This window comes from Moschus berezovskii, chromosome 12 (assembly GCF_049115385.1).
Source record: "Moschus berezovskii isolate FMDL1 chromosome 12, NW_MosBer_1.0, whole genome shotgun sequence".
Classification (NCBI taxonomy): Eukaryota; Metazoa; Chordata; class Mammalia; order Artiodactyla; family Moschidae; genus Moschus; species Moschus berezovskii.
The window spans coordinates 90465326-90488425 of record NC_142471.1 but is presented as its reverse complement, the minus strand read 5'-3'; the positions used below and the strand labels follow the sequence as shown (position 1 = coordinate 90488425).

Genomic DNA, 23100 nt, shown 5'->3' with positions numbered 1-23100 from the left:
CTGTGCTTTGTTTTCGTTGCTGCACAGGGTTTTTCAGAGAGCTGCAGAGAGTAGGGGCTGCTGTCTAGTTGCGGTGCAAGGGCTTCTCATTATGGTGACTTGTGGTTGCAGAGCACAGGCTGTAGTGTACGGGCTTCAGTAGTTCCAGCACGGAGGCTCAGCTGTGGCTTGCCGGCTCTAGGGCACGTGGGTTTCAGTAGTTGCAGCTCGGGGGCGCATTACTTTCGGCTTTCGGACCCTCGAGTGTGCAAACTTCAGTAGTTGTGGCACGTGGGCTTAGTTGCCCCTGGGCATGTGGAATCTTCCGGGGCCAGGGATCAAACCCGCATTGGCAGGTGGGTTCTTATCCACTGCGCTGCCACCCACCCCTGCAGATCTGTTCAGTTTGCAGTGGAATGCATTCTGCAGACACCAGGGGTTCACAAATTATAAAATTTGGTCTGTCTTTATTAACATAATGTTGATGTAGATTTCCTTAAAAGAATTGAAGGCTACCATCATGTTTAATGGGTTTTAGAGGACTTTTCATTTTGAGAGACATCATTGAAGACATCGTTTATTTTCTGTAAATTCCTTCATCTGCCTAATCTTTAAGACTTGAAATTGGAAGAACGAAACTGAGGGAATCTTACAAACGTATTTGAGATGTTGCGAATGCCAATTAGTAGTAATGGCTAGGTTTTGGTCTTCAGAGTGGTTCGGTCCTGACCAGCAGGGCTGCTTGTGGTCCTTTAGTTAATCTGCCCAGATTTTATTCCGGAGTGGTGAGTGGCGAACAGTTTCTTCAGTCTCAATTTTGGGTGTTTTGCATTTGTTTGTAAAGTGATGCCTTCCTTTCTTTTCTCCCTTTTGTTAACTCTCAGGTTTGTCTTTGAAGCCTGCATAGACAAATCTCCCGTGCCTATAATGTCCTTCTGGTATCTCCAAGAATCTCCAGGAAGCTTTCTTTTCTTACTTAATCAATGTATTTATCTATATTTGGGGGGAGGTGTGCACTATGCAGCCTATGGGATCATGGTTCCCTGGCAAGGGATCGAACCCCAGCCCTGGCAGTGAGAGTACAGAGTCCTAGCCCATGGACCTCCAGGGAATTCCCCCAAGTAGCTTTCTCGTGCAAGCATCTTTCTCTTTCTGAAGTAAGTTGAATTCCCCGTCACCAAACCTTTCAGCGCCCAATCACACTCCTCATGTCAGGCTAGGAGACTTTAGGCAGATCTTTTCCCTTTGGGGTGGGGGAGGAGGCAGTTTGTTTGTTTTTTTTTTTTTTTTTTCTGTAAGGTTTGTGAACAGTGTGCCCCTCCTACTTGTGAAAGGACCTGAGTTTCCTGTTGACCTTTCTTAAGTTTCCCTGCGATTTATCTCCAGCCTAGGCAGGAGGCAGGTGATCGGTGTGACCGAGGCCCACGTCCAAGTAGGCCTCTCTCTCAGAGGAGGTCGTGAGCCTTTCTTAGAGGCCTGCCCTTGGGCTCCAGTTGTTTTCCTGTGTGTTCTTGTCTGATCGTCACAGCTTCTTTGCCACACCATCCCTGTTGTGCAGATATGGAGCTGGCTCCTTCACAGTCGCTTTGCAAGTGGGTTCTAGAATTCTCTTCCCACCCACACCATTTCAAAGTGGGACAAGGTAATGCATCCTCCTTCTGGTTTTTCCTCCCTATGTGGACTTTTATCTATTTGTAGTTAAATATTGACAGATGGTGTCAATGGTGATAGTACTAATAAACTCAGTGGCTCAGAGTTCGTGATGTGTGCGTGGAGACTGGCGTATGGTAAAGGCAGAGGTTGGCTTGCATCACTCGGGAGCCCTGTCGAGGAAGCCCAGGACCGGTGTGCATGGCGGGGTGCTAGCATTCTTGAAGGGGACACCAGCTGGGGACCACTGCCTACAGCCCAGTTCTGAGTAGGGCCTGTCCCTGTCGTTGGGAAGAGGGTCGTGCTCACTAAGTCCTCGTAAATAGCATGCTCCTTCCAAGGGTGAAGGGGGAAAATGTCATATTGTATACATTCTTGCTTCAAAAGAAATACTGGGGGGAGGGGAGTCCTGGGGGGCGGGGGTAGAGGCTACCTGAAGCAGTGGTCACTGCCATAGTGTCTGGCCTCCGCCTGGTGGCCTCACAACTGAATTCTCCATCAGCAGGGCCAGTCTGAGACAGGAGAGGTACCAGACCTGGAGGGAACCCCGTGGAAGGGCTGGTCTCAGAGTATTCCCCACCCCCCACCCCTCCCACCCCAAGCAAGACACAGAAGTCAGTTGCCCTTTTTTTTTTTTTTTTCCTCTAAATAATACTAGGACGCACACAATTTGTGTAAGCTGATGCCTGATCTTTCCTTTGATTGCATAATCGAGATTCTACTTATCAATTTTTCAGGAAGCCATCTAATTATACAAATTAAAATTCAAAGGAAAGCAAAAAGAATGATTATGCCTCACTCAGGGAATTGGAGGAGGAGGGTGTGAAACCCGGCCTGCCTCGGATGATAATGCTGTCATTTCTCATCTCCACGGCACTTCACAAATATTAACTAATTAATTCTCCCACCCCTGGATGCTGAGACTAACGTGGGGTCTGCCTCCAGAGCCAAGGAAGGAAGGGCCATCTCTTGATCAGACCTGGGATGCAAGCAAATGAAAATTGCCAGCTGGCCTCTGGAAGGGCTCTCTCAGGCACAAACCCTTGGTCCAGAGTTCCTGCTCCTCCGTCTATCTGTCTCAAGGAGACCAGTAAGGAACCACCTTCCCCACTTTGCATAATTACCTTTCACAAAGCCCAGCAAAAGTGAAGCCACTCTTTTGACTTCCTGGTATGCAGGATCTTAATTCCCTGACCAGGGGTTGAACCCCTGCCCCCTGCATTAGCGGCATGGAGTCTTAACCACTGGATCACCAGGGGAGCCCCGAGGATTTTAGAAATCTGTCTGTTCCATCTCCGTTTCCCCAGATCTTCCCAGCAAAGCCCTGGCTCACTTCAGGACCACCTTCATCTCCTTACTTGTCCAGCAGGGTCGTCCCAGGTCGGGAAAGGATTTAGTATCTCTTGGATGTTGCCTTAATTATTTATGTGGTTAGAAGTTGTGCTTTTTTTTTTTCTTGTTCTTTTTTAAAAAATCACATAGTTATTGCCATAAGTCTTTAGGGTGCCTTTTCAGCCTAATTGCTGAGAAATTAGCCATTAACTTCCAGGAAGTCACCTACCTTTTCATAGTCAGACCTGCATTTTCTGACCTTTGATAAAGTAACTCCCAGCATTCTGCATAATTGATGACCACCCATAAAAATTCTCATTATTAACCCTGGAGCCTCGTATTTGTCTCCTGCCCCCTCCTCATTTGTTGGATAACTGGGGGGGGGGTGTGTGTGTGTGTGTGTGTTGCAGTTGGTGGTGGGGTGTGTGTGTGTGTGTTGCAGTTGGTAGTGGGGTGTGTGTGTGTGTTGCAGTTGGTGGTGGGGTGTGTGTATGTGTGTTGCAGTTGGTGGTGGGGTGTGTGTGTGTGTGTGTTGCAGTTGGTGGTGGTGTTAGGATAACCACAGCAATGAATCAGAAGCTCTAGGGCTTTGGAGGTTACAGATGATGATTTATGGCCTCAACTAGCATGTTGGCTGAGCAGGGGATGAAGGTCAGGGCCTCCCCAAACAGGCAGCCCTGACTTTTTTCCACAAACTGGGCAGTGGAGTGCCGCGGGAGTGTCCCAAATACCCCAATACGGGAGTGGGACAGGCAAAGGCTGGAAGGTCAAACCGGGCAAGCCTTGGTTAGGTGGGGCATCCATGGGTGGTGGGGGAAGGGTTTGAAAGGTGCTGAGCAGTGGCCAAAGGGCAGTTTTGGAATCGGCCTGGGGGATGGTGGTGGGAGAGTAGCCCCAGATGGGTGCCTGCGTCTCTCTCTGGACGCTGGGATGGGTTCCCAGGCAGTCCGGGCTGGTCTCTACCTCTGTCCCATTGCAGCTTCCAGAGGTTACAGAGCGGTGCCACTGGCTGTCACTTGGTTTCTGGCATTGGAGGACAAAGTATCCCGACCCAGGCTGGTCAGTGATTGGCATTGGCAGTCAACAGCAAGAGCTGCAGATGGTGCCGCTGACCGCTTTCAGGAACCAGTGACCTTTTGTCTTGTTCACCCCCTTCCCTCGGAGGCAGGAAACTGTCCCAGGGACAAGGAGCAAACCCTGTCTCCAGCCTTGGAGGAGGACAAGTCCCCCAGGGCAGGTCCCCTTGTCGCAAGTGGCAGCCAAGCCTGAATGACCGGTTGTCCTTGCCCCCAGGGTGTCCAGAGAGTAAGGCTTCTTTTCTCCTCGTTTCAGGGCGCGTAGTGGAGTAATGCCCTCAGACTCCTGCGAGGGCCCCTAAGTTCTTAGAGGACCGCTTTGCCTTTTGAATCAGAGAGGTGCAAAGTTCGATAAAGAATGGCCCTTGTGGATAAGCACAAAGTCAAGCGACAGCGGTTGGACAGAATTTGCGAAGGTAAGAGCCAGCGTGGTTGGCGGTTTTTAAACAGAACGTGCAGACCGGCCCTGGGATCCTGGGCCCTGTCTCCTAGCCAGGCTGTTGTCCCTTCCCCACCCATGGTCCGAGGCGCCCCTCTACGGCGTCCTTGGTGGCGACTTGGCCTGCCCTTCGAGTAGGCTGAAGGGGGCTCCAGGGCAGGGGTGGCAATAGCAGGGCAGCTGGGGGGGGTCTGTGGTCCCAACATCATTTTGCATATGAAAGATAACCTACTTCCTGAAATTTCTGGACTTTTCCACTTCAAAGGGAAGCAGTTGCCACGCAAATACCTAGAGCCCAGCGTAGCCCCTGAGGATACCTTCATGTCCCTGGTTATCTCTGAAAATGTTCTGGAAGTTGTGCTGGTCGTGAAAGGAAAATAAACAGAATTCAAATCTTATGGAAACAAGGGACAGACCTCTAAAATGTGGGTTAAGGACCATCCTCTCCTCGAGGGAGTGGTGAGAAGTCTAGGGAGTAGGCCTGGGCTGTGCGTGGAGTGTCCCTTGCCGGCCCGCGCCCACGCTGCCGGGCTGGGTGTTTTGGCTTGGTGTGGTCACTGGTGACTTCGCTGCAGGGTTTCTCTCAGGGGCCATGGCGGGGAGCCCCTGGATAGGGTGGGCTCAGCAGCCCCCAAACGTGCTAGCGCACTAGTTTGCCGGCTGACCCGGAACATGCCTCCCACAAGCTGTCCGCGTGGAATCGCTTGTAGATGTGGCTCAAGCTGGTGTGGAGGCCTTAGAAGTCGTGTTCTGCTCTGGCGCTCTCTGCCCCGCGATGGCTCCCACCTAAAAGAATTGAAGAGCACCCGCTGTCCCCCGCATCCCTGGGTATAAGGAGGTTTGGGGATTTTGGGATATTTTTAGATATAATTTTTCAAACCTACAGAAAGATGGATCCAGTGCGATGGACATTGATAATTCCCTTCAACTATATTCACCAGTCGGTAACATTCGTTATCACTTGCTTCCTTCTATGTGGAGGTACATAGATAGAGACGCGCGCGCGCGTGTGTGTGTGTGTCTGTGTGTGTGTCTGTGTGTGTGTATGAATGGAAGATGGATGGATGGACTTTTCCAGAACTATCTGAGAGACAGCTGCAGATGTACCCGTTTACTCTTAAGTACCTTTGGCGGCAGGTCCTACATAAACACGCCACCACCATCACCCCCAGGGAGCTGGAGGTCATGGCACCCTTGTCTGACCTAGGTGGCGTGGTTGTGTCTCCCCCCGCATCTCTTCTAGCTCTCTTGTTTGCCTCTGTGCAGAAATCAAGGCACATATGTGGCATTTAGTTATCATGTCTCTTTGGTCTCTTTAGCCAAAAATAATCCCCTGGCCTCTGACTTTCAGGAACAGTGACGTCATTGCAAAACCCGAGCCAGTAGGTCTGTGCAGTGTCTCACCATCTTGCTTCACCTGATTGGTCAGGGGGTTTTAAAGTTTTACTTCGGTCCTTCGTTTTTGGTACCGAGTCCCCATTCCAGAAAGCCCCAGTGGATCAGCTTTCTAAGGTTGGTTATCAGGAATGTCTCCGGGCCGATTGCACCCCCTGAGCCCCAGTGCTTATCTCGAGATACATTGGAGACCAGAATGGGATCAAAGCGCCAGTGGCCTTTGCTGTCCGTGCGCAGGGTAGTTGGTGGCAGCAAAAAAACACTGAAGTTTCTTTCAAACCCTCTTTCTCAGTCGGAGTTCACCAGTCCCCAACCTTCCTTTTTTTTTTAATAACAAATTCCAGCATCTCCTTTATTCGTGAACAGTGTTCCTGAGAGTGTTCAGTTCAGTCTTTCAGTCTGAGTCTTTGCGAGCCCCTGGACTGCAGCATGCGAGCAGACAGTTGCAGTGGTTCGTTTTAATTTTTCACTATCCACTGTCAAGGTAGATGCTTGACGTGAAGTTACCCAGGTGTAATTTATAATCCATGATCCCACACATTAATTTGGAGTCCCATGAAGTGTAAGAGCTGTTTCAAGATGCTTCATTGGTGCTCCTTGCATTTATAAACTGTTGCAGCGCCTTTAAAGGTCAGGGACTGGGGGTTCCCATTTCTGAGGTTCTGCCGGCGAGGTACAGAGCAGTCGGTGAGCAGCTCGGGCACCCAGGCCATCTGCTGTTGTGCATTTGGCCTTGCCCTCCAATCAGCCCTAGGGATTCTGAAATTTCTTCCTCCTGACAGCCTCACACATCTCTATCCCTGGCTTTGGATTCTCACCAGGCTCTGTTTTGGAAACCTGAACTAACCGTTCGAGAATATTCTCCTTGGAAGTCCAGCAAGCCCAGCAAATGATTCTGTCCTTCCCACTGCCCCCACCCTATCCCCGAGGACTTCCAGTATCTCATTGTTTTACGATTTAAAGCATGAAGCTGCCCTGCTCTGCTCTGGGCTCATAGGAACGTTGTTTTCTTACTGGGTCTCTGGGAACACACATTCCTCCAATTCTTCCCTCCAACCTGCTGCCAACCCCAAGTCAGACAAGCCTTCAGATTGCCTCAAGGGTCCCTCCCAGCCCTCCACCTTCTGCAGTGAACCCCTTTTCTCCAGCCGAGCCTGACTGGGGGGGAAGTCAGCCCTGCAAACATGCTTCTCCCACGTTCTCTCTCTCCCTTCCAGAGCCCAGTCCATTTCTCCCTGAAACCTTTCACACCGGACCTTGGGGTCTCTTTCTCCTGAGCCACAGTCCCTTTGGGACGTAGTGTGTCTATCTTCATGCACCCAGAATCTGCACCTTTGCACCTCAAAGGGGATGTTCCGGCTCAAGATTAGGCAAAGTACAGAGTATAGCTTTGCATCTCACCACCCAAAGTCTTGGGTTCAGTTTAGTTCAGTCGCTCAGTCATGTTCTACTCTTTGTGACCCCATGGACTGCAGCACGCCAGGCTCCCCTGTCCATCACCAACTCAGACTCATGTCCATTGAGTCGGTGATGCCATCCAACCATCTCATCCTCTGTCGTCCCCTTCTCCTCCCGTCTTGGGGGCTCCATCAAAATCCATTAGAGAATAATGGTCTTTCAAGCTGAGTGAAAAGTCAGGTTTTCTTTTCTTTTTTTTCAAAAAGCTATTCTCCTGTTTTGATATCTGTCATTTATTCTCTGCTCTTTCTTGATGCCTGCTCTTAAATACTCCTGGAGAGCTGTTGTAGAACGATTGTATGGAGCAGGGTCTGTGAACAGACTTGACCAGATTGCAGTCCTCTCTTTCTGGTGTATGGTATAGGTCTGGATTTTCCTTTCTGTTTAGTTTGCTGGCTTAATTGACACACTGTGTTTGTGAATTGCACCATTCAGAGTGTTTCAGGACCTAATGGCATCATGGCAGAACTAGTTTGATTTGCCCCAAGTATTTGTTGGCCAGAGAAGAGAGCTTGCCATCCCTTATTATGGCGGAAGTAACCCAGAAGAGCATTTTCTGGGGCCCTGGGTTTATAGAACTGTAATATACCACAATGGCCTTGCTGATGACTTTTTGTTAGAACATCTTATTGTGGGTTATGGTACAATAAATCACTGAACACCATCCTTTCCTGTGGCTGTTGAAAATGTAATTTGGAGAAAAGTAGATATTTCATTTTACTTCATTTTCTTCGAATGTCTTATACATGTGGAAAAATGGTCCTGAAGATTATATCAGCTGAGCTAAGTCGCCTTCATAACCTAATTCAGGAGAAGACTTCTCCTTTCTTCTACAGGAGAAAAAGAAATGTTATGGACCTCCTATTAAATAAACAATCAAATTCAACATTCCTTACCTCTGAGTTAGCTTCCCTGGTGGCTCAATTGGTAAAGAATCTGCCTGCAATGCAGGAGACCCAGGTTTGATCCATGGGTTGGAAAGATCCCCTGGAGAAGGGAATGGCAACCCACTCCAGTATTCTTGCCTAGAGAATTCCATCAACAGAGGAGCTTGGTGAGCTACAGTCCACAGGGTCACAAAAGTCAGACACGACTTATAACACTTCTGTTTCACCTCTGGGATGCTGTCATGAAAACAGGGAATAAAAGGCAGTGCGGAAGATGGACGGGTTGGTTGGATGGACGTAGAGAAGGAGACAAAGGTCATCTGGTGTCCGCTGAACACATCATTAGTTATACATCTTGGAAATCTTTACCTAGATCAGTCTTGTCCCTGAGGAGCACAAGAAAAGTCAGAGAGAGAATACTATAGGGATGAAGTAGAGGAGAACTGTTTCACCTGTGTCATTCTCTTCTTAATTGGATGAGCTTGCTGTTATGAAAGCGCATCTCGTGGACCGTTCCCCCAGGGACGCTCATTCCCGGTCCCAGAGTGTTCACGGAGCAAAACTACTGTCTAAGAGCTTCTCGGTCTTCGAGGTGGCAGGAGCGGTGAGGGCATCTGGGCCAGGTGAGGGCCCCCAGCAGGGAGGACTGGGAGCGTCTCGCTGCCTGGCTCATGCCCTTTGGGGCCCACAGAGCAGCAGGATTGACCTGTATTTCCCCACAGGAAAAGCCTCATCTGTAGACTCGGACCAGAGTCATTTTATCTTTCATTTGTATGCTTTTTGTTTGACCTGTCTTAAGAAAAGGCATTGTAGAATTATTGTTTTGTTTTATAAAGCACTTGGAAGCACCTTATCAAGAAGCCACATCAAAACTGGCTACCTATGTTGGTCCACAATCATTTCTAATAAATATCTTTAAATAGCCCCAAAATGTAGACCTTAAAAATGGGATTCATAGTGTTGCTATACATTATAATTATATGTTTAGATCAGGCAATTATGTACATTTCCACAATTATGTGATTAGTGATAATTACATTAGGTATGTAAATATACAATAGTCAACCAGACATGACTTAAAACTCTAGTATAAGTGAATAGAATGAAGCACCATGGTACTCAGGTAAAGGATCCGAAAAGGAAGGGGGAGAATGGTCAACTTGCAGCTTCATAGACTTAATTTGCGAAGGATAGATTCCATGAGATAAATGGTTTGAAGATAAGTTTGGAATAGCAGCCCCTCCCCGGGATGCCCGCTGTCACTTACTTAGGGATTAGGTTTGTAGAACTGCCTACACTCAGGCCCCCACTTACTGCAGATGAAAACGGGGTTCATATTTCTCAGTCATCACTCATCTATGAAATGCAGACTCAAGCTACTCTCTGCGTTGGGTCATTTGCCTGTGGACTCTCATCAGGCTTGGCAGACTTTTTTTAAACCCCCCACATTTCTAAAAGCAGTGTGTTAAGGCTGCTTCCATTTTGGGGTTTGGGGTGTGGTGGCTTTCGTCCGTGGCCAGGTGTGGCTATTTTTTAGCGTCTGGGTATTGTCTTGTGGCCGCTGCTCTGCCTCTCGCCCCCACCACAGTGGGTCACGCTTCCCCCCGAGGTGGGCAGCACCTGTCTCTGGTGTTTGGGGTCACACCTCCTAGGCATGAGCCACCTGCCTTGTCTGCCCACCCCGCTTTGCCCTGGGCGTGTTTCATCGTGGTCAGTGGCACCTTTGAGGGAAGAGTGTCTGCTCCAGGCCCAGTGAACTCCTTGCAGGAACCAGGGTTCTGACACGTTGGGCCGGGCCTCCTTGGACGGAGCAGGCCTGAGGACAGTAAGGTCACCTGGCTTTGCAGAACTGGAGGCCCACAGACAGGGGAGCATCATGTCCCACACAGCTCAGCCTGATCACCAGTGTCTGGGGCGACCCTGCTACCAGCACCCCAAGATACAGGGCTTTGCTGCCTGCCTCCCACCCTCTGATTCCTTTTACAAATGACACGTGTGGGTGGAGAAAGACTTCCTCCCAAAAGACATGTGGGAGTAAGTCCCAACTGACTTACACTCATTGCATCAAGCCATGACTTATTTGATGAGCATCCTGGACACTGGTTGGCTCCTTGGCTCTAAAGCGCAAGTGGGCTTTCAGTCTCCCTAGAGGCTTTCTGAGATGCCAGTTCTCTCTTCAGCCTGGCTCGGGGGTGGGGGCCGTGGGGCTGTGTAGCGACCTGGAGAGCCTTCTGGACATGGCCGTGCGCCTGCTCACCACTGGCTCCACGCTGCCTGTTCTCCTTGCACGGACATCAGAAGGGCTGCAACATCCACCAACTTGCTTCCTGGGTTCTGGTTGGAGAGATGTATGTGCCTGGAGGGGGCTTCCCTGGAGACTCGGTGGTAAAGAATCCACCTGGCAAGCAGGAGAGGCAGGTTCAGTCCCTGGGTCAGGAAGATCCCCTGGAGGAGGAGATGGCAACCCACTAGGGTATTGTTGCCTGGAGCATCCCATGGACAGAGGAGCCTGACGGACTAGGGTCGCAAGAGTTGGACATGAGTTAGCGATTAAACAAACGACAACAGTGTGCCTAGAGGGTGCCCCCTTCCTGTTGGTAGCCTGGAGCGAGTGAAACAAGTGTGTTAGCAGTCAGTCCTTTCTTGTTTGCCGAAGGTTCTTTATGGCTCTTGCCTTACAGCCAGGGCCCGTGTGAGCGCAGCCAGGACAGGTGGGTCCCTGCCGGCAGACTCAGATACTACAGGTCGTCTTCCTCTGCCGTCTTCACTCAATGCCCACTGTGCCTGGGTCCTTGCAAGTGAGGGACTGTGCTTGCTTTAGCCTGGACCTGGGCTCGGAGAGCAAAGATTGTTGCCACAAAGTCTTGTTTCTTGTAGAGTCCTGTTCTATGGGTTTGTATTTACAACGTGTATGTCCAGCCAGTGAGCGTGTGATGAAGGGAGGAAGGGCGTGTCGGGAGGGAGGGGCGCAGTCACCTTCACTCGGAAACCAGGGGATGTCTCCGGTTTCCAGGGGATTGCAGACGGATGCAATCGTGGGTGAGGTGTTTTCACCTCGGGAGCTGGCAGGTTTGTGCGGACTGGGGACACGTGACAGTAGGGGATTGAGGACGCTTCTTGGAGGTGGGTTATTTGAGCTGGAGCCAGGCAGGTGGAGAGGATTTGGGAATGATCGATCAAGGTGGCATGAACCCATTCCTGATAAAACTGATGAGGAGACGTAATACAGGAGTTTATCGGGGGTGAGGGTCACAGCGTCGAGATGCATGGGGATTCGGTGTCCTGAGACACTGCGATTTTGCAGGAAGAGCTGTTAGTGGAGGATTTTACGGAGAGGAAGGAGGCAGAGTTCTCTGAGCACCTACCTGTAAGGTGTGTCAGGGATCCAGCCAGGTCTTTCCAAGTAGATTCTGTCCCGTGCTTTTCCCAGGCCCTGCATTCGAGGTGCGGTCCCAGCTCATATTTCCTGCTTCACCAGCACAGCCAAAACATGCCATAAAAGAGACTTTCTAATCCCATAACCTGTGGGAGTCAAGTCTAACTTTCATAACACGGCTCTCATTAAGCTGTATCATCGTCTCGTCGAGAAATCGAGTTGGGAACCATGCCCAAGCCTCGGTTTTCATTGAAATGGCTAAATCGTAAGTTCTGAGCAACCTGGGACTGTTGAGCGGGCAGCTGATTTGGTTGCAAGGCTCCACCTCAGGTCCTGGGTTTTCTCTGGAGAGTTGTGCTGATGACTGAAAGCCTCCCACTCCAGGTTGGGAGTCAGGAGCCCCGAGTCTGCATCCAGGGGCCTCGGGGCTGCGTCCATCCTGGGATGACTGAGGTGTCTGGTTGGTTCTGCTCATTTGTCTCCGTACTTTGTCACTTCCATGAAGGCAATCTTAAAGCCCTGCCAGACCCTGTTTGCTGTTTTCCTAGTGTACGTGGGGTTTATTTTCCCCTGTCTGATTTAGATTAGCCAAGTAAGTTGCTTTGGTAGAAGATACTATGGAGACAGAAAAAAAAAAAAAACACTTTTTTAAAGACAGAAAGCTGTTTTTAAACATATACTCTCAAATACTTGACAGAAACAAGCAACAACCCAATACAGCCTGTACACACTTAAAAGTAGGAAGTGGGATGTCACGGGCCTATTTTTGGCCGTCGCTGCCAGAAATGAGTGTGACCTGCTAACCCCTGCAGTGCCCGTGGGAGGCAAGGGGGCAAGGGCACTGTTGTGGCCTCTTTCTGGCCAACAGCAGGCGCAGGGAAGCATATCTGGGGATTTCTGACTTCTGCCTTGGCTTTCAGAGCTGCCTTGGGCTCCTGGCCCCAAGGACTGGAGAACCAGGAGATGGGGGAGGAAACGTCACTCAGTCGTGTCCAACTCTTTGCAACCCCATGGACTGTAGCCCGCCAGGCTCCTCTGTCCATGGGATTTCCCAGACAAGAATACAGGAATGGGTTGCTGTTTCCTCCTCCAGGGGAATCCTCCCGCCCCAGGAATGGAAACCTGGGTCTCCTGCATTGCAGATGGGTTCTTGACCATCTGATCTACCAGGGAAGTCCCAGGAGATGGAAAGCCCCAGGCTAGTGTTAGTCCAGCACAGGGAGGAAGGCCAGCCAAAGTGACCAGTGCTCCAGAGTCTTCTCCTGAGAAAGGAGTGAGCGTCCCTTGACGCCAGTTCGGCAGAAACAGCACAGCTGTCAGGGGGGCTGCTGGACCTAACAGCCTTCATGCAAATCTAGTCTTTAGATTCACAAAGGCCACCATATACCTGATTTTTTTTTTTTAAGGCGTGAAGGGACTTCACTGGTGGCCCAGTAGTTAAGAATCTGCCTTGCAATGCACAGGACATGGTTCGATCCCTGGTCGGGGAACCAAGTAAGATCCCACATGTCAAGGGTCACCTAACTTAGTCCCTGCACCACAGCTAGAGAAGCGGGCATGCGACAGTGAAAGATCGCGCATGATGCAACTAAGGCTGACACAGCCAAATAGATAAAGAAAGAAATTTTTTTTTTTTAAAGTGAGGACTAGACCCAGAGCAGTACTTCTTTTCCCATTCTTTTGAAGCAGTTTCCCGAGTCACTGTGTTGATGAGAGCATAGAACACTTGAAGGAGATCTGTCCAAGGACTGCTCGCTCCGTGGAGGGGATCGTTGGTCGTCCCTCGGCTTGTCCGCCTCAGTTTTTTACCCTGCTCTTCTGGCACTGTCTAAATCACCTCAGTTTCAGGTCTCTGCAGTTTTCAGCTGATGCCTTACGTTGCACAGGGAATTGAAGACTTGGCTTTGGGGGAATGTCATGTATAATGTTGAGGTTCCCATTCAAATGATGCTACAGGGCCAGCCTTATCTTGGGTTTGTGTTCTCTGCGAGAGGGTTTGGCTTGCCTGTCTCTTCTCACTTTTGAGAAGATGGCTTTTTCCTTTATGCAGTTTTCTGTAGTGAGAGACTCTTTGCAGGATTAAAAATGAAGTCTGTGAGACTCAGTAATCTTTCAGAAATTGGTCCCATCTCACTTTATTTAGTTAACATGAGATTCTTTCAGAAAAATCCTGTGTTTTCTAAAGACTGCAGTGAGGTGTTTTGTTTTTTTTTTAATCTGCCAGGGTGTTCAGAAAAGTGTTAGTCCAGTTACAGGTGTTTTTACCTAACACAGGAAAACATCTGTCATAATATTTGGCAGGTTGCAGAGCTGAGGCTGTGTGAGTTTGTGTGGCTTCCAAGCAGAATGGGTCAGAAATTGATGGAAACAAATCTATGCCTCCTCATTCTGGGGCATAGCGTGAAGCCTCCCTGAAGCTCTCCTGCCCACTGCTGACCTGCTCCTGGCATTACACCTTTGCACCTAATAAACCAGGGCTGTGGAGCACGTGTGGTCCTAGGTTGTCCTGCTGAAGTAGAGGACTCAATCGAAGACCAGTTAGTTATTTGTAAGCTGGGTGAGTTATCGCCAGCTACCCTACTGCAAAAGGATTGGGCACGACTTCCCAAGCTCATTTATGTGTCTCTGAAGGGAGTGTCTGCACCACAGTTGGAGTTTTGCAGCATCAACACCACATTCGTGTTAAGTTTTTCTTTATGACACGAAGGAAGGGAAAGGAAACCCTGAGATGGCATAACACTGATGCCTTAGGCTGGTATAGTCCGTTGGCTGAAGGCTGGGGGCCCTGGCTCTGACAGGGGCCCACTGCACCTTGTTTCAAGGAGCTGGAGCAATCATCTGTTTAGGAATTACTGTCAGATACTCAAGTGGCTGATTTTTGTAAATGATGTATGTTATATTTGGGGTTTGGGGGAACCTTAAGAAAATAACAGGATTCGTTTGTTAAAGAGGTTCCCCTTTTGCCGTTTCAGCAGAGCTTAGTTTCCCCAGGTTGACACAGGGAGTTCCAGAAAGAGGAGCGTTGGCTTTTGGAGTTTGACCTGGCTCCTGTGCATCTTGGTACCCAACTTCTCCATCCCCAGGTCTTGGGGATGGGCAAAACACCCAGAGCAAGGCCTGGTACGGACACTGAACACACGTTGAGGCCCCTGGAAGAAAAACATGATGTCAAAGATGCCCTGTTTATGGTTACCCTGAAGAGTCAGGCAGGACATTGCAGCCCTTCCCACCCAGCCAGCCAGTGTTCTCTGACAAGTGATGGAAGGATGGAGGTGGCAGGGGCGCAGTGGCAATGGGGCAGAACCCCCGCCGGGAGGCCACAAAGGCCCCTCTTGGCCAAAAGAGCCAAGATTGGGAGAAGGGGGTGACAGGTTTGGGTGGGCTGGGGCTGCACAAGGTCATCAGGTTAGTGTCTTTTCCAGGGTGAGGATGTGTCCTGTTAGATACAGCAGTCCGGTTTTCACACAGTCCCGTCTCCTTGCAGTTCTTCTTACCATGAGACCGCCCCATCTTTCCCTGCCCTCTCCTTTCTGGAGGGGAGGAAGTTCCAAAGAGAAGACCTGTGGAAATTGGGCTCGCTTGCACAGCAGAGCTGGGAAACGATCTGCTGCAACCAGATAGTGCTGTTTCCATTTAGTTTGGGGCTCCAACGTTTTCCTGTCCTTTTTGATGTGTCTTCGAAGTGAACACATCCTCAGGCTGTTGGCAAGATATGTAAATATTGTCTTGTGTGTGGCCAGGCCCGTTGTCTCCGTCTCCCCTGCCCAGGCCTTTGAGCCCATGACGGTGAGTGTGCCAGAAGAGAAATTAGAGAAAGTGGCGCCAGCAGGCTGCTTTCATAGATGGAAACCCAGCGTTTTGCAGTGTGGCTTTTTTTTTTCCTCGCTGTCATGCATCCTAGGCGGTGGAGGGGTTTGGGGGAGGATCAGAGTCGCTTTGCCATCTGCCAGGGCTTTTTCCCTGTTAACTTGAGGCTTTATTGGCATTTGGGGGTTAGAAGTGGTATTTAAGTCACAGCCCGGGGTCCCAGGGCTGTGTCCCCAGGCAGTGCTTTTGGCTCAGTTCCTCTGTATTCAGTCAGGCTTTCCCCAGAGCTTTGGCTTTGGGGGACCAATCCCACTTTGGGGAGTCACGTTGGTTTCAACAGAGCTTGTCCCAAAGTTTAATACATACTCATCGGGACGAGGGGGCGCTGCCCCTGTGTTTCCCGGTGCCTCCAGTTTCTGCACGGGGTTTGCACTCGCTTTTCTTCTCAGTGTTAAGTTTTCAGTATTTCTCATTCCAAAAAAAAATTTTTTTTTAACTGGTAATTCTAATGGAATCTTCGGTTAAGGGACATGTGGGTGAAGACAAAACATTCTGAAGTTTAATGGCTGCAAATATGTGTATTGTCTCGTTTTTAAATGTTCTGACTATACACAGCACTTGTAAGTGTGGGATTCCCAGCTTTCGGTTTTGCTTTGTCCTGGAACCTACAGTTGGAGGACCCCAGTCCCGTCTGGGTAGCGCTTCCCAGGGCCCTGTCTGTACTTCTGAGGAAATGTTGAAATGCTCCTCTGCATGCAGATGACTGCCGTTCTCTGCATTACTGCACCTGATGTCCCTGGTGGGCTCCGTAAAATCTTAATCCATGGGAATATGGGAAATGATCCATGAGACCTAAGCCAGGCCAAGCCTGCTACAATTAATGCATCCCTTGCAAACAGATTTAAAGGTAAACATGCCTCAGATGCAGCCTCCTCCCTCCCAGCTCTGCTTCCTTCATAACGTTGGGGTTTAGTAGCTGACCTCTGTTGCCCTCTTAAAATGCTCCATTCTAGGCTACACACATGGGCTGTATTTCTGTTGCCCTGGTTTTTCCAGGCAGTGTGAAAGGGTCTGTGTTGTGTGATAATACGGGAAAGAATCCTTTTGGGCTTGAGCAATGTTAATAACTCGTTTGATTTGTAACCAGAGTCATCTCGGAGCCAGATTTCAATATTGGCAAAGCGTCGGGCAGCAGACCTGGCCCATCTCTCGGGCACCTCCTGCTCTAGAACTACGCGTGAGGCTTTTTCTTTCTTATCCTGCCTGCCTGTTCACATTTAATTTGTTCTTAGCCGTGTGCAATGGATTAACATTTCATCAGGGTGGATTAAGATTGCATCGACATTAAAGCAGTCTCTTTCTATTTTCTTCCTGTCACTTTTAGGGGATTCTGATCTGGGGGTGGGGTGAGGGGGGCATCTTCAGGAGGGGGAGGTGGGCTCATCCAAAAAGTGCCCTGGTGAGGACGGGGGAGATAAGCCAGGGCTTCAGTGTGAAAAGAATTCCCAGTTGCAGGTCGGGAGGCCTGGATGGAGCCCGCAGCTGGTTTCATCGGTCTAACGAGATGTCACATGGAACAAAAGCTTTAGGGGTTTTATTTAGCTCCTAATCCGCAGGCTGAGAGAGCGGAGGTCCATGTGAGTGCTCCAGCCAGGGGGAGCGGGGGTGCCCGGCTGGCTGGCTGGCTGCAGCCTCCTTTCTGGGACTGAGCCACAAAGAAAAGACCTCTGGTGCTACCGTTGGAGAGTTAGGCAGAGTTACTGTGAGTGTTCTGTCTACTAAGGTTTCGGAGAATTAATAATTCAGGCCACACTTTGAAATCGAAAACCCCCAGTTGGTCCTTCCTGCCGTCTCAGAAGGGTTAGAATACAGCCAGGTCTGGTTCAGATGCAAGTAATTGAAGATTTATAAAGAAAGCCTTCTCTGCCTCTGGCCGCAGCCTTTTTTTTTTTTTTTTTTTCCTTTTCCAATGCCGGTTCCCAGCAGGCATATAAATATTGGTCGATCTCAGAGCTGGGATGCAGCCGGGTGGTATGAGGGCCCCTGGGAGGTCGCCGAGGCTCCCGGGAGGAGAAGCTCTCTGACGGACGGAGGCGGAGAGGGCCCTTGGTACCCTGGGCTGCGGGATGTCGCCATGCCCGGGGCGGCTGAGCCCTGCCTCTACCGGGAGGCCTTCTACAGCGCGGCGGCCGGAAGGAAGAGCTCCGTCCCCGACTTCACCTTTTACGACAGCAGACAGGCGGTGATGTCGGCCCGCGGGGCCCTGCTGCCGGGGGATTACTACAGTGACCCGGCCGGAGCCGCCCGGGTGCCCGGCGAGCCTCCGCACCATCGCCACCCAGGAGCTGGCCAGCCACTGCCCGGTTACGGAGCGCCAGGCAGCAGGATGACGTGGGAGCCAGTGGCAGGCCGGGCCCCTGCCCTGCAGGACACTGGTCACCTGTATCGGGACCCTGGAGGTAAAATGATTCCCCAGGGGCAGCGATCACAGGCCCCTTCACCGGCGCGGTACGTCGGGGAGCCGGCCGACAGCAGGTATGGGGCAGAAGCACCCGCCTACCCCGCCGGCCAGGTCTACAACGATGTGGGCGAGAGGCCGGTGGATTCCGCCGCCTCCAGGCAGGCGGCCCCCACGTGCCTGGTTGTGGACCCGGGAGCGGCGGCTGCCTCCGGGATGGGCGTGGGGACCGCCCCCGGCGCCCCACCCCGAGGCTACGTGCCGGCCCGGGAAGGTGTCCACCCCAGGATGGCTTACGAGAGGTGCGAAGCCGACCCGTCCGCCTTCCAGGGGCCCGGGGGCCGCAAGAGGAGCGTGATGCCGGAGTTCCTGGCTCTCCTGCGGGCGGAAGGCGTGGCGGAGGCCACGCTGGTGGCCCTGCTGCAGCAAGGCTTCGACTCCCCGGCCGTCCTGGCCACCATGGAGGACGCGGACATCAAGTGCGTGGCACCCAACCTGGGCCAGGCCCGAGTCCTGAGCCGCCTGGCCAGCGGCTGCCGGACAGAGATGCAGCTGCGCAGGCAGGGCCGGGGGGCACCCCTGCCCCGCACGCGCTCCAGCAGCTTCAGCCACCGCAGCGAGCTCCAGGGCGACCCGGCCGGCCTGGGTGCCGCAGCCCTGCAGCCCCAGCCCCAGGCGGGGCCCCTGCAGGCGGCGTCCCCTCGGGCTGCAGAGCCCGCTCACCGCCGCCCCTCCAGCGCGCCGTCCCAACACCTCTTGGAGACCGCTGCTACCTACTCGGCCCCCGGGGTGGGCGCCCAAGCCGCCCACTTCCCATCCAACTCCGGGTACAGCTCCCCGACCCCTTGCGCCCTGACTGCACGCCCAAGCCCCGCGTACCCTCTGCAGCCCGGCGTGCCCTTGACTCACCCGGGCCCCAGGACTGCCTACTCGACGGCGTACACAGTGCCCATGGAACTGTTGAAGCGGGAGCGCGGCTCGGCGGCCTCCCCCGTGCCCAGCCCCCACAGCAGCCCCCAGCTCCTGCGGAAGCCCGGCACGCCCCTGGAGCCCCCGGCCCTGCCGCCAGCCAGCCAGAGCCTCCACACGCCTCACTCGCCCTACCAGAAGGTGGCCCGGCGGACAGGGGCCCCCATCATCGTCTCCACCATGCTGACCCCGGAACCAAGTAATGCGCCCCTCCCTGCCTTTTCCTCGTGGGGAACATTGAGGGCACAGACGGTGGGTCTGAGCAGTGGACAGGGCCCCTCCGGTTCCTGTCGCTCTCCGGCCAAACCTGGAGAGACCAACCCACCCCTGACTCAGACCCATGTATACACCCCCTCCTCCAAACAGGGCACCCCGGCCAGCTGACCAACACACAGGAGGGTTCTCCTAGGTGAAACTAGTGTGTGTGGTTCAGGCTGACCCGCTGAGAATGGCATTACCTTCGTTTTTTCCAGTTGAGCTCAAGGCGATTCATGAATTTCCCTTTATGGGGAGGAAACACAACTGTTTATGGGGAAAAAAAAAGACAAACCAGAAATCATTCAGAACAGGATGAAGCCCTCAGCTCACGGGCAGTGGCATTTTCTCCAGCTCACGTTCAGTGGCTTTGGAGAAGGCTGGGTATTTGTCCAGCGCCTTCCTGTACGGTGGGCAGCGTTCACTTGCCATCGGGAGTGCCTTCCGGTGTGGAAACGCCCCTCTGAAGGGTCTACACAGTATCAGAGGTAGGGTTAATCACTGCTGAGCTAAAAACGGGTGTGCTTCCAGACTTGTGTGTTAAACAAAGATGTTGAAATCCCTTAGAACTCCCTGTTTCAAAAACAGACTCAGTCTCGCGTGTTGGAAAACACAGTTGGGGATTCTGCTTGCTTGTAGGGAAGAATGTATTTCCGTGTGGAGGAGAGACAGAATGATCCTAGCCTGTTCTCTTCAAACCACGAGCCAAGTGGAATTGAGTGCGTGTGTGTCCCCAGGCCCCTGAACAGAGTTCCAAGTGGACACCCGCGGAGCCGTGCTTCCGAATTTTCATGACCCTAGAATCCTTAACTGACCATGTAAGCTGTAAATCAGCTTTCTTCCTTTCTTTCCCAATTCTCCTCAACATAGTTTAGAAAACTGCATCTTTTTTCAATGACTTTTTTTAATGAATTACTAGCATTATAGGGTGGATATGGTGGGATGAGAACTGTAGTAAAAATAAGAGGGACCTTTTTGAAAATACCTCTTAAATAGCTGTGAATGGGGCCTGGGAGCCTGATGTTATAGCCCTGAGATAAGTGTTAGGTTTATCTGTTATGTTGTTGAAGCTGGTGATGGTTAAGCTACTCGCAGACTGAACTGGGACTGTTGCTTTACAGGTTGACCTTCTTCACACATGTTTCTTTCTTATTTCCAGAGAAGCACTGGTTGAATTTCTCTGTTGACTCTCTCTATATATATTCTAGTTTTGTCTCATGTATAGATTTCCTTTTTCAATCTTATATAAAATTTATTTGACTTTTTAAAATTGGTGTGTGGCAGGAGAAGAGTCAGATAATGTTTCCCAGGGCCTGCGTCTTCCCCCTCACCATCAAACATTCTTTCTTTGCAACCAACTAATTTGCATGGCGATGACATTTGTTGCTTCAGTAATTTCATCTGATAATGGCTGGGCTTGCAAAGCGGATCTGAAAACATATTCCTTAATTATGTGTTGCTAAGCAACGGGAGGGTTTGGTCATAATCACAGAAAGATTATCTGCATGCTGAAGTCCTGGAAAGGTTTTGCTGAAGAAGGACCTGTTAAATTGCCTTCTTTTCTTCTTCCTTTCATTTCTGTTTATTTTGCACTGCCTTCTAACAAAAACAGTCGCTGTTATTTGGGGACGGGGCGAGGGATCTTATTTAAGTTGTTTGGAGTGTGATTGTTAACACACGGTTTTGCAGACCTAGGGATATTGATTTTTGTTTCATTTGCATGGCAGCAAGCCAGTGCCAAGAAGCCTGCAGTCGGAAGTCTGCCAGGAAATAAATTTCTCTGTCAGATGATCTGTCCCGTAGCACTGTTTCTTCTCATTCCTTCTGGAATGTTGAGTGTGTCATCATAGCCCTTCCCCAAAAGCAGTGTGTCAGGGACGGGGGAGTGGGGTGGGGATAGGTAGGCACTTGGCTTGCCCCGGGAGCGCTGAGCCTGGATACGAGACATTTTGTGAGGCAGGTTTCCTAAAGGCAGTAGCAGATTGGGATCTGTTGGAGCCTACAGTCCTACTCCGGGCGGTCACTTTGCCCCCGGGGAGGATAACACTGACGTTTCAGGGACACACTGCAGACTTTGAGTCCGGAAACCTGAAGCTCCCAGGGGCAGCCCCACTGCCTTGAGCTGAAATGGGAGACGGCGATCTTTCAATCCAGATCCCGCCGCCTTGGTCATTTGTGGCACAACCAGCATGAATAAATCTTCATTCTGGTCTTCGCCTAATTTGCATGTTTGCTTCTGATCTGGCAGGGCAGGGGTGCCCGGAGGAGGCCTCTCTTCTCTCTCCCTCCGGAGTGGTGATCCAAACGCTTGCAGTGGGTGGCTTGTTTGTTTCTGAGCGCTTGGTTTTGTTTTCTGTGCTTTGGGTATTTTCATCTTTTGTGTTTTTTTCCAAGTGACTTTCCATTTGCAGTTATTACAGAGTATTGGCTTTATTCCCCGTGTTGCACGGCACATCCTTGAGTACATATTTTAATTTGTATTTGCTTTTCTCTGTCTGTGAACTGCCTGCTTCATCTTGGTTGGCTTTGCTGGTATAAATAATTGGCTCCTATGGACTGGGCAGTGGAGGGTGGCCAGGTGAGGACAGGCCCCCGGAGCAGCCCCCAGCCCCTGTGATGCGGGATTACTGGGGCTACGTGTCAGACCCACAGGAGCAGCGGTACCTGCTGAATCTGCTGCTGTTTACATGCTGACCTGCTCGACTGGGGCACAGGCTGCGGAACCTTCTGGCAGTGGCTATCACCCAGCGATGCCCCCTCCCCCGTGTCACATGGCGTTGACCGCAGCCAAGGATTTGCTGTCTTCCTAGCCCTCCCTGAGCTGGTGCAGCCGGACACATCGCATAAACAGCAGCTCCGCAGCCATCTTCACGGGTTTGTCCACCTGAACACAGCCACATATGTGGGCTGCATGGGCCGCAGAGCTTCCTGTGTGAGAAGCACAGCCCCAGCCCAATCTTTTTCTGTCCCCTTACGGTTTCCTTCCAGGCATTTTTTCTAGATATGGCTCAATCGATGAAGTGCATCTATAATCCCCATCTAGTTCCTGGGGACACTGCCCAGAGACCCTTCAGGTTAGGAGAGGGGGTGTCTGGGGCCCGTTTACACGGGGGCTGTGGGAGAGGCTGGTGGTGTCACAGTGTTAGGTCAACAGGAACTGGTCACTTTTGCTTCACTCCTGCTAATGTCATAGCGGTGGTTTCCAGCACCGTAGGCATGCATGCCGGGTCCCCTGGGTTGGAAGTCCCATTGGATCTGAATGGAGGTTTGTTCTTATCCAGCCCTTGCACACCTGGTGACTCCTCCCATGTCCCTGCCTTTGTTTGAAGGTCCCTCTGCACAGGAAGATCTGTGCCACGGAGTGGGGTCCAAAGGATTCACTGGTTCTGAGAGTGATGACCCAGAAACCATCAGCCTGGAGAGGGGTGCCATGAGACCTCCAAAGACACCCTCCCACCAAGCCAGCTGATCACAACCATTCCCCACCCTCAAAGCAGAGCTGGACCAGGAAGGGTGGGCTCAGCCCTGCCCCCTGTATGTCCATATTCAGGGACTGGGTGTGGGGACCAAGCCTGGGAGGTAGCTGGCCCTGCAGAGAGCAGTGGGATGCTGACCCTAGCTCTTCCATTGTTAAGACCCTACATCCTAACCCCTGGAGGTGTGTGAAGGGAGCAGGCCTCTCTGGGCTGTGGTCCAGGGAAGGTTCCTGAGCAAAGAGAGCCCTGGCTGAGCAGGGCAGGGCCAGAGCTCGGAGCTGGATCCCTCAGCACTGCTCCAGCCCCCACTGTGTTCCAGGCCTGTGGTCAGGTGTTGAGCACTGACACATGGGTGCACCCCAGCCTGGGCTTCTGGGGCATTCCCATCACCGCCCACCCAGTTAGTAAATAAAAGACAGTCACCATAATGCAATAAGGACCCACGTGGGGAGCCTGCAGCACTTGGAATGCATCACTAAAGAGCATGTGCACTGGCAGGGGGCGCTGAGCTCAGAGCTCTGACTCCAGAATGACCCTCAAACT

The 23100-nt window shown here is 51.6% G+C and overlaps 1 protein-coding gene across 9 annotated transcripts in view; it reads left to right on the top strand.

Annotated features, from left to right (window-relative positions):
• Window positions 1–23100, top strand: part of CTBP2 (C-terminal binding protein 2) — a 174051-nt gene that overhangs the window by 121075 nt on the left and 29876 nt on the right. For 7 of the 9 annotated variants that reach the window (XM_088842418.1, XM_088842423.1, XM_088842417.1 and 4 more), the window contains one exon: window positions 4294–4453. The exons of 1 other annotated variant lie outside the window; for it this stretch is intronic. In XM_088842418.1, coding sequence (XP_088698544.1) covers window positions 4396–4453 — 58 coding nt within the window. In that variant the 5' untranslated portion in view covers window positions 4294–4395. Of the gene's footprint in view, window positions 1–4293; window positions 4454–16839; window positions 19026–23100 lie in introns of those variants that run through there. One more of the 9 variants, XM_055424431.2, reaches the window with a different exon arrangement.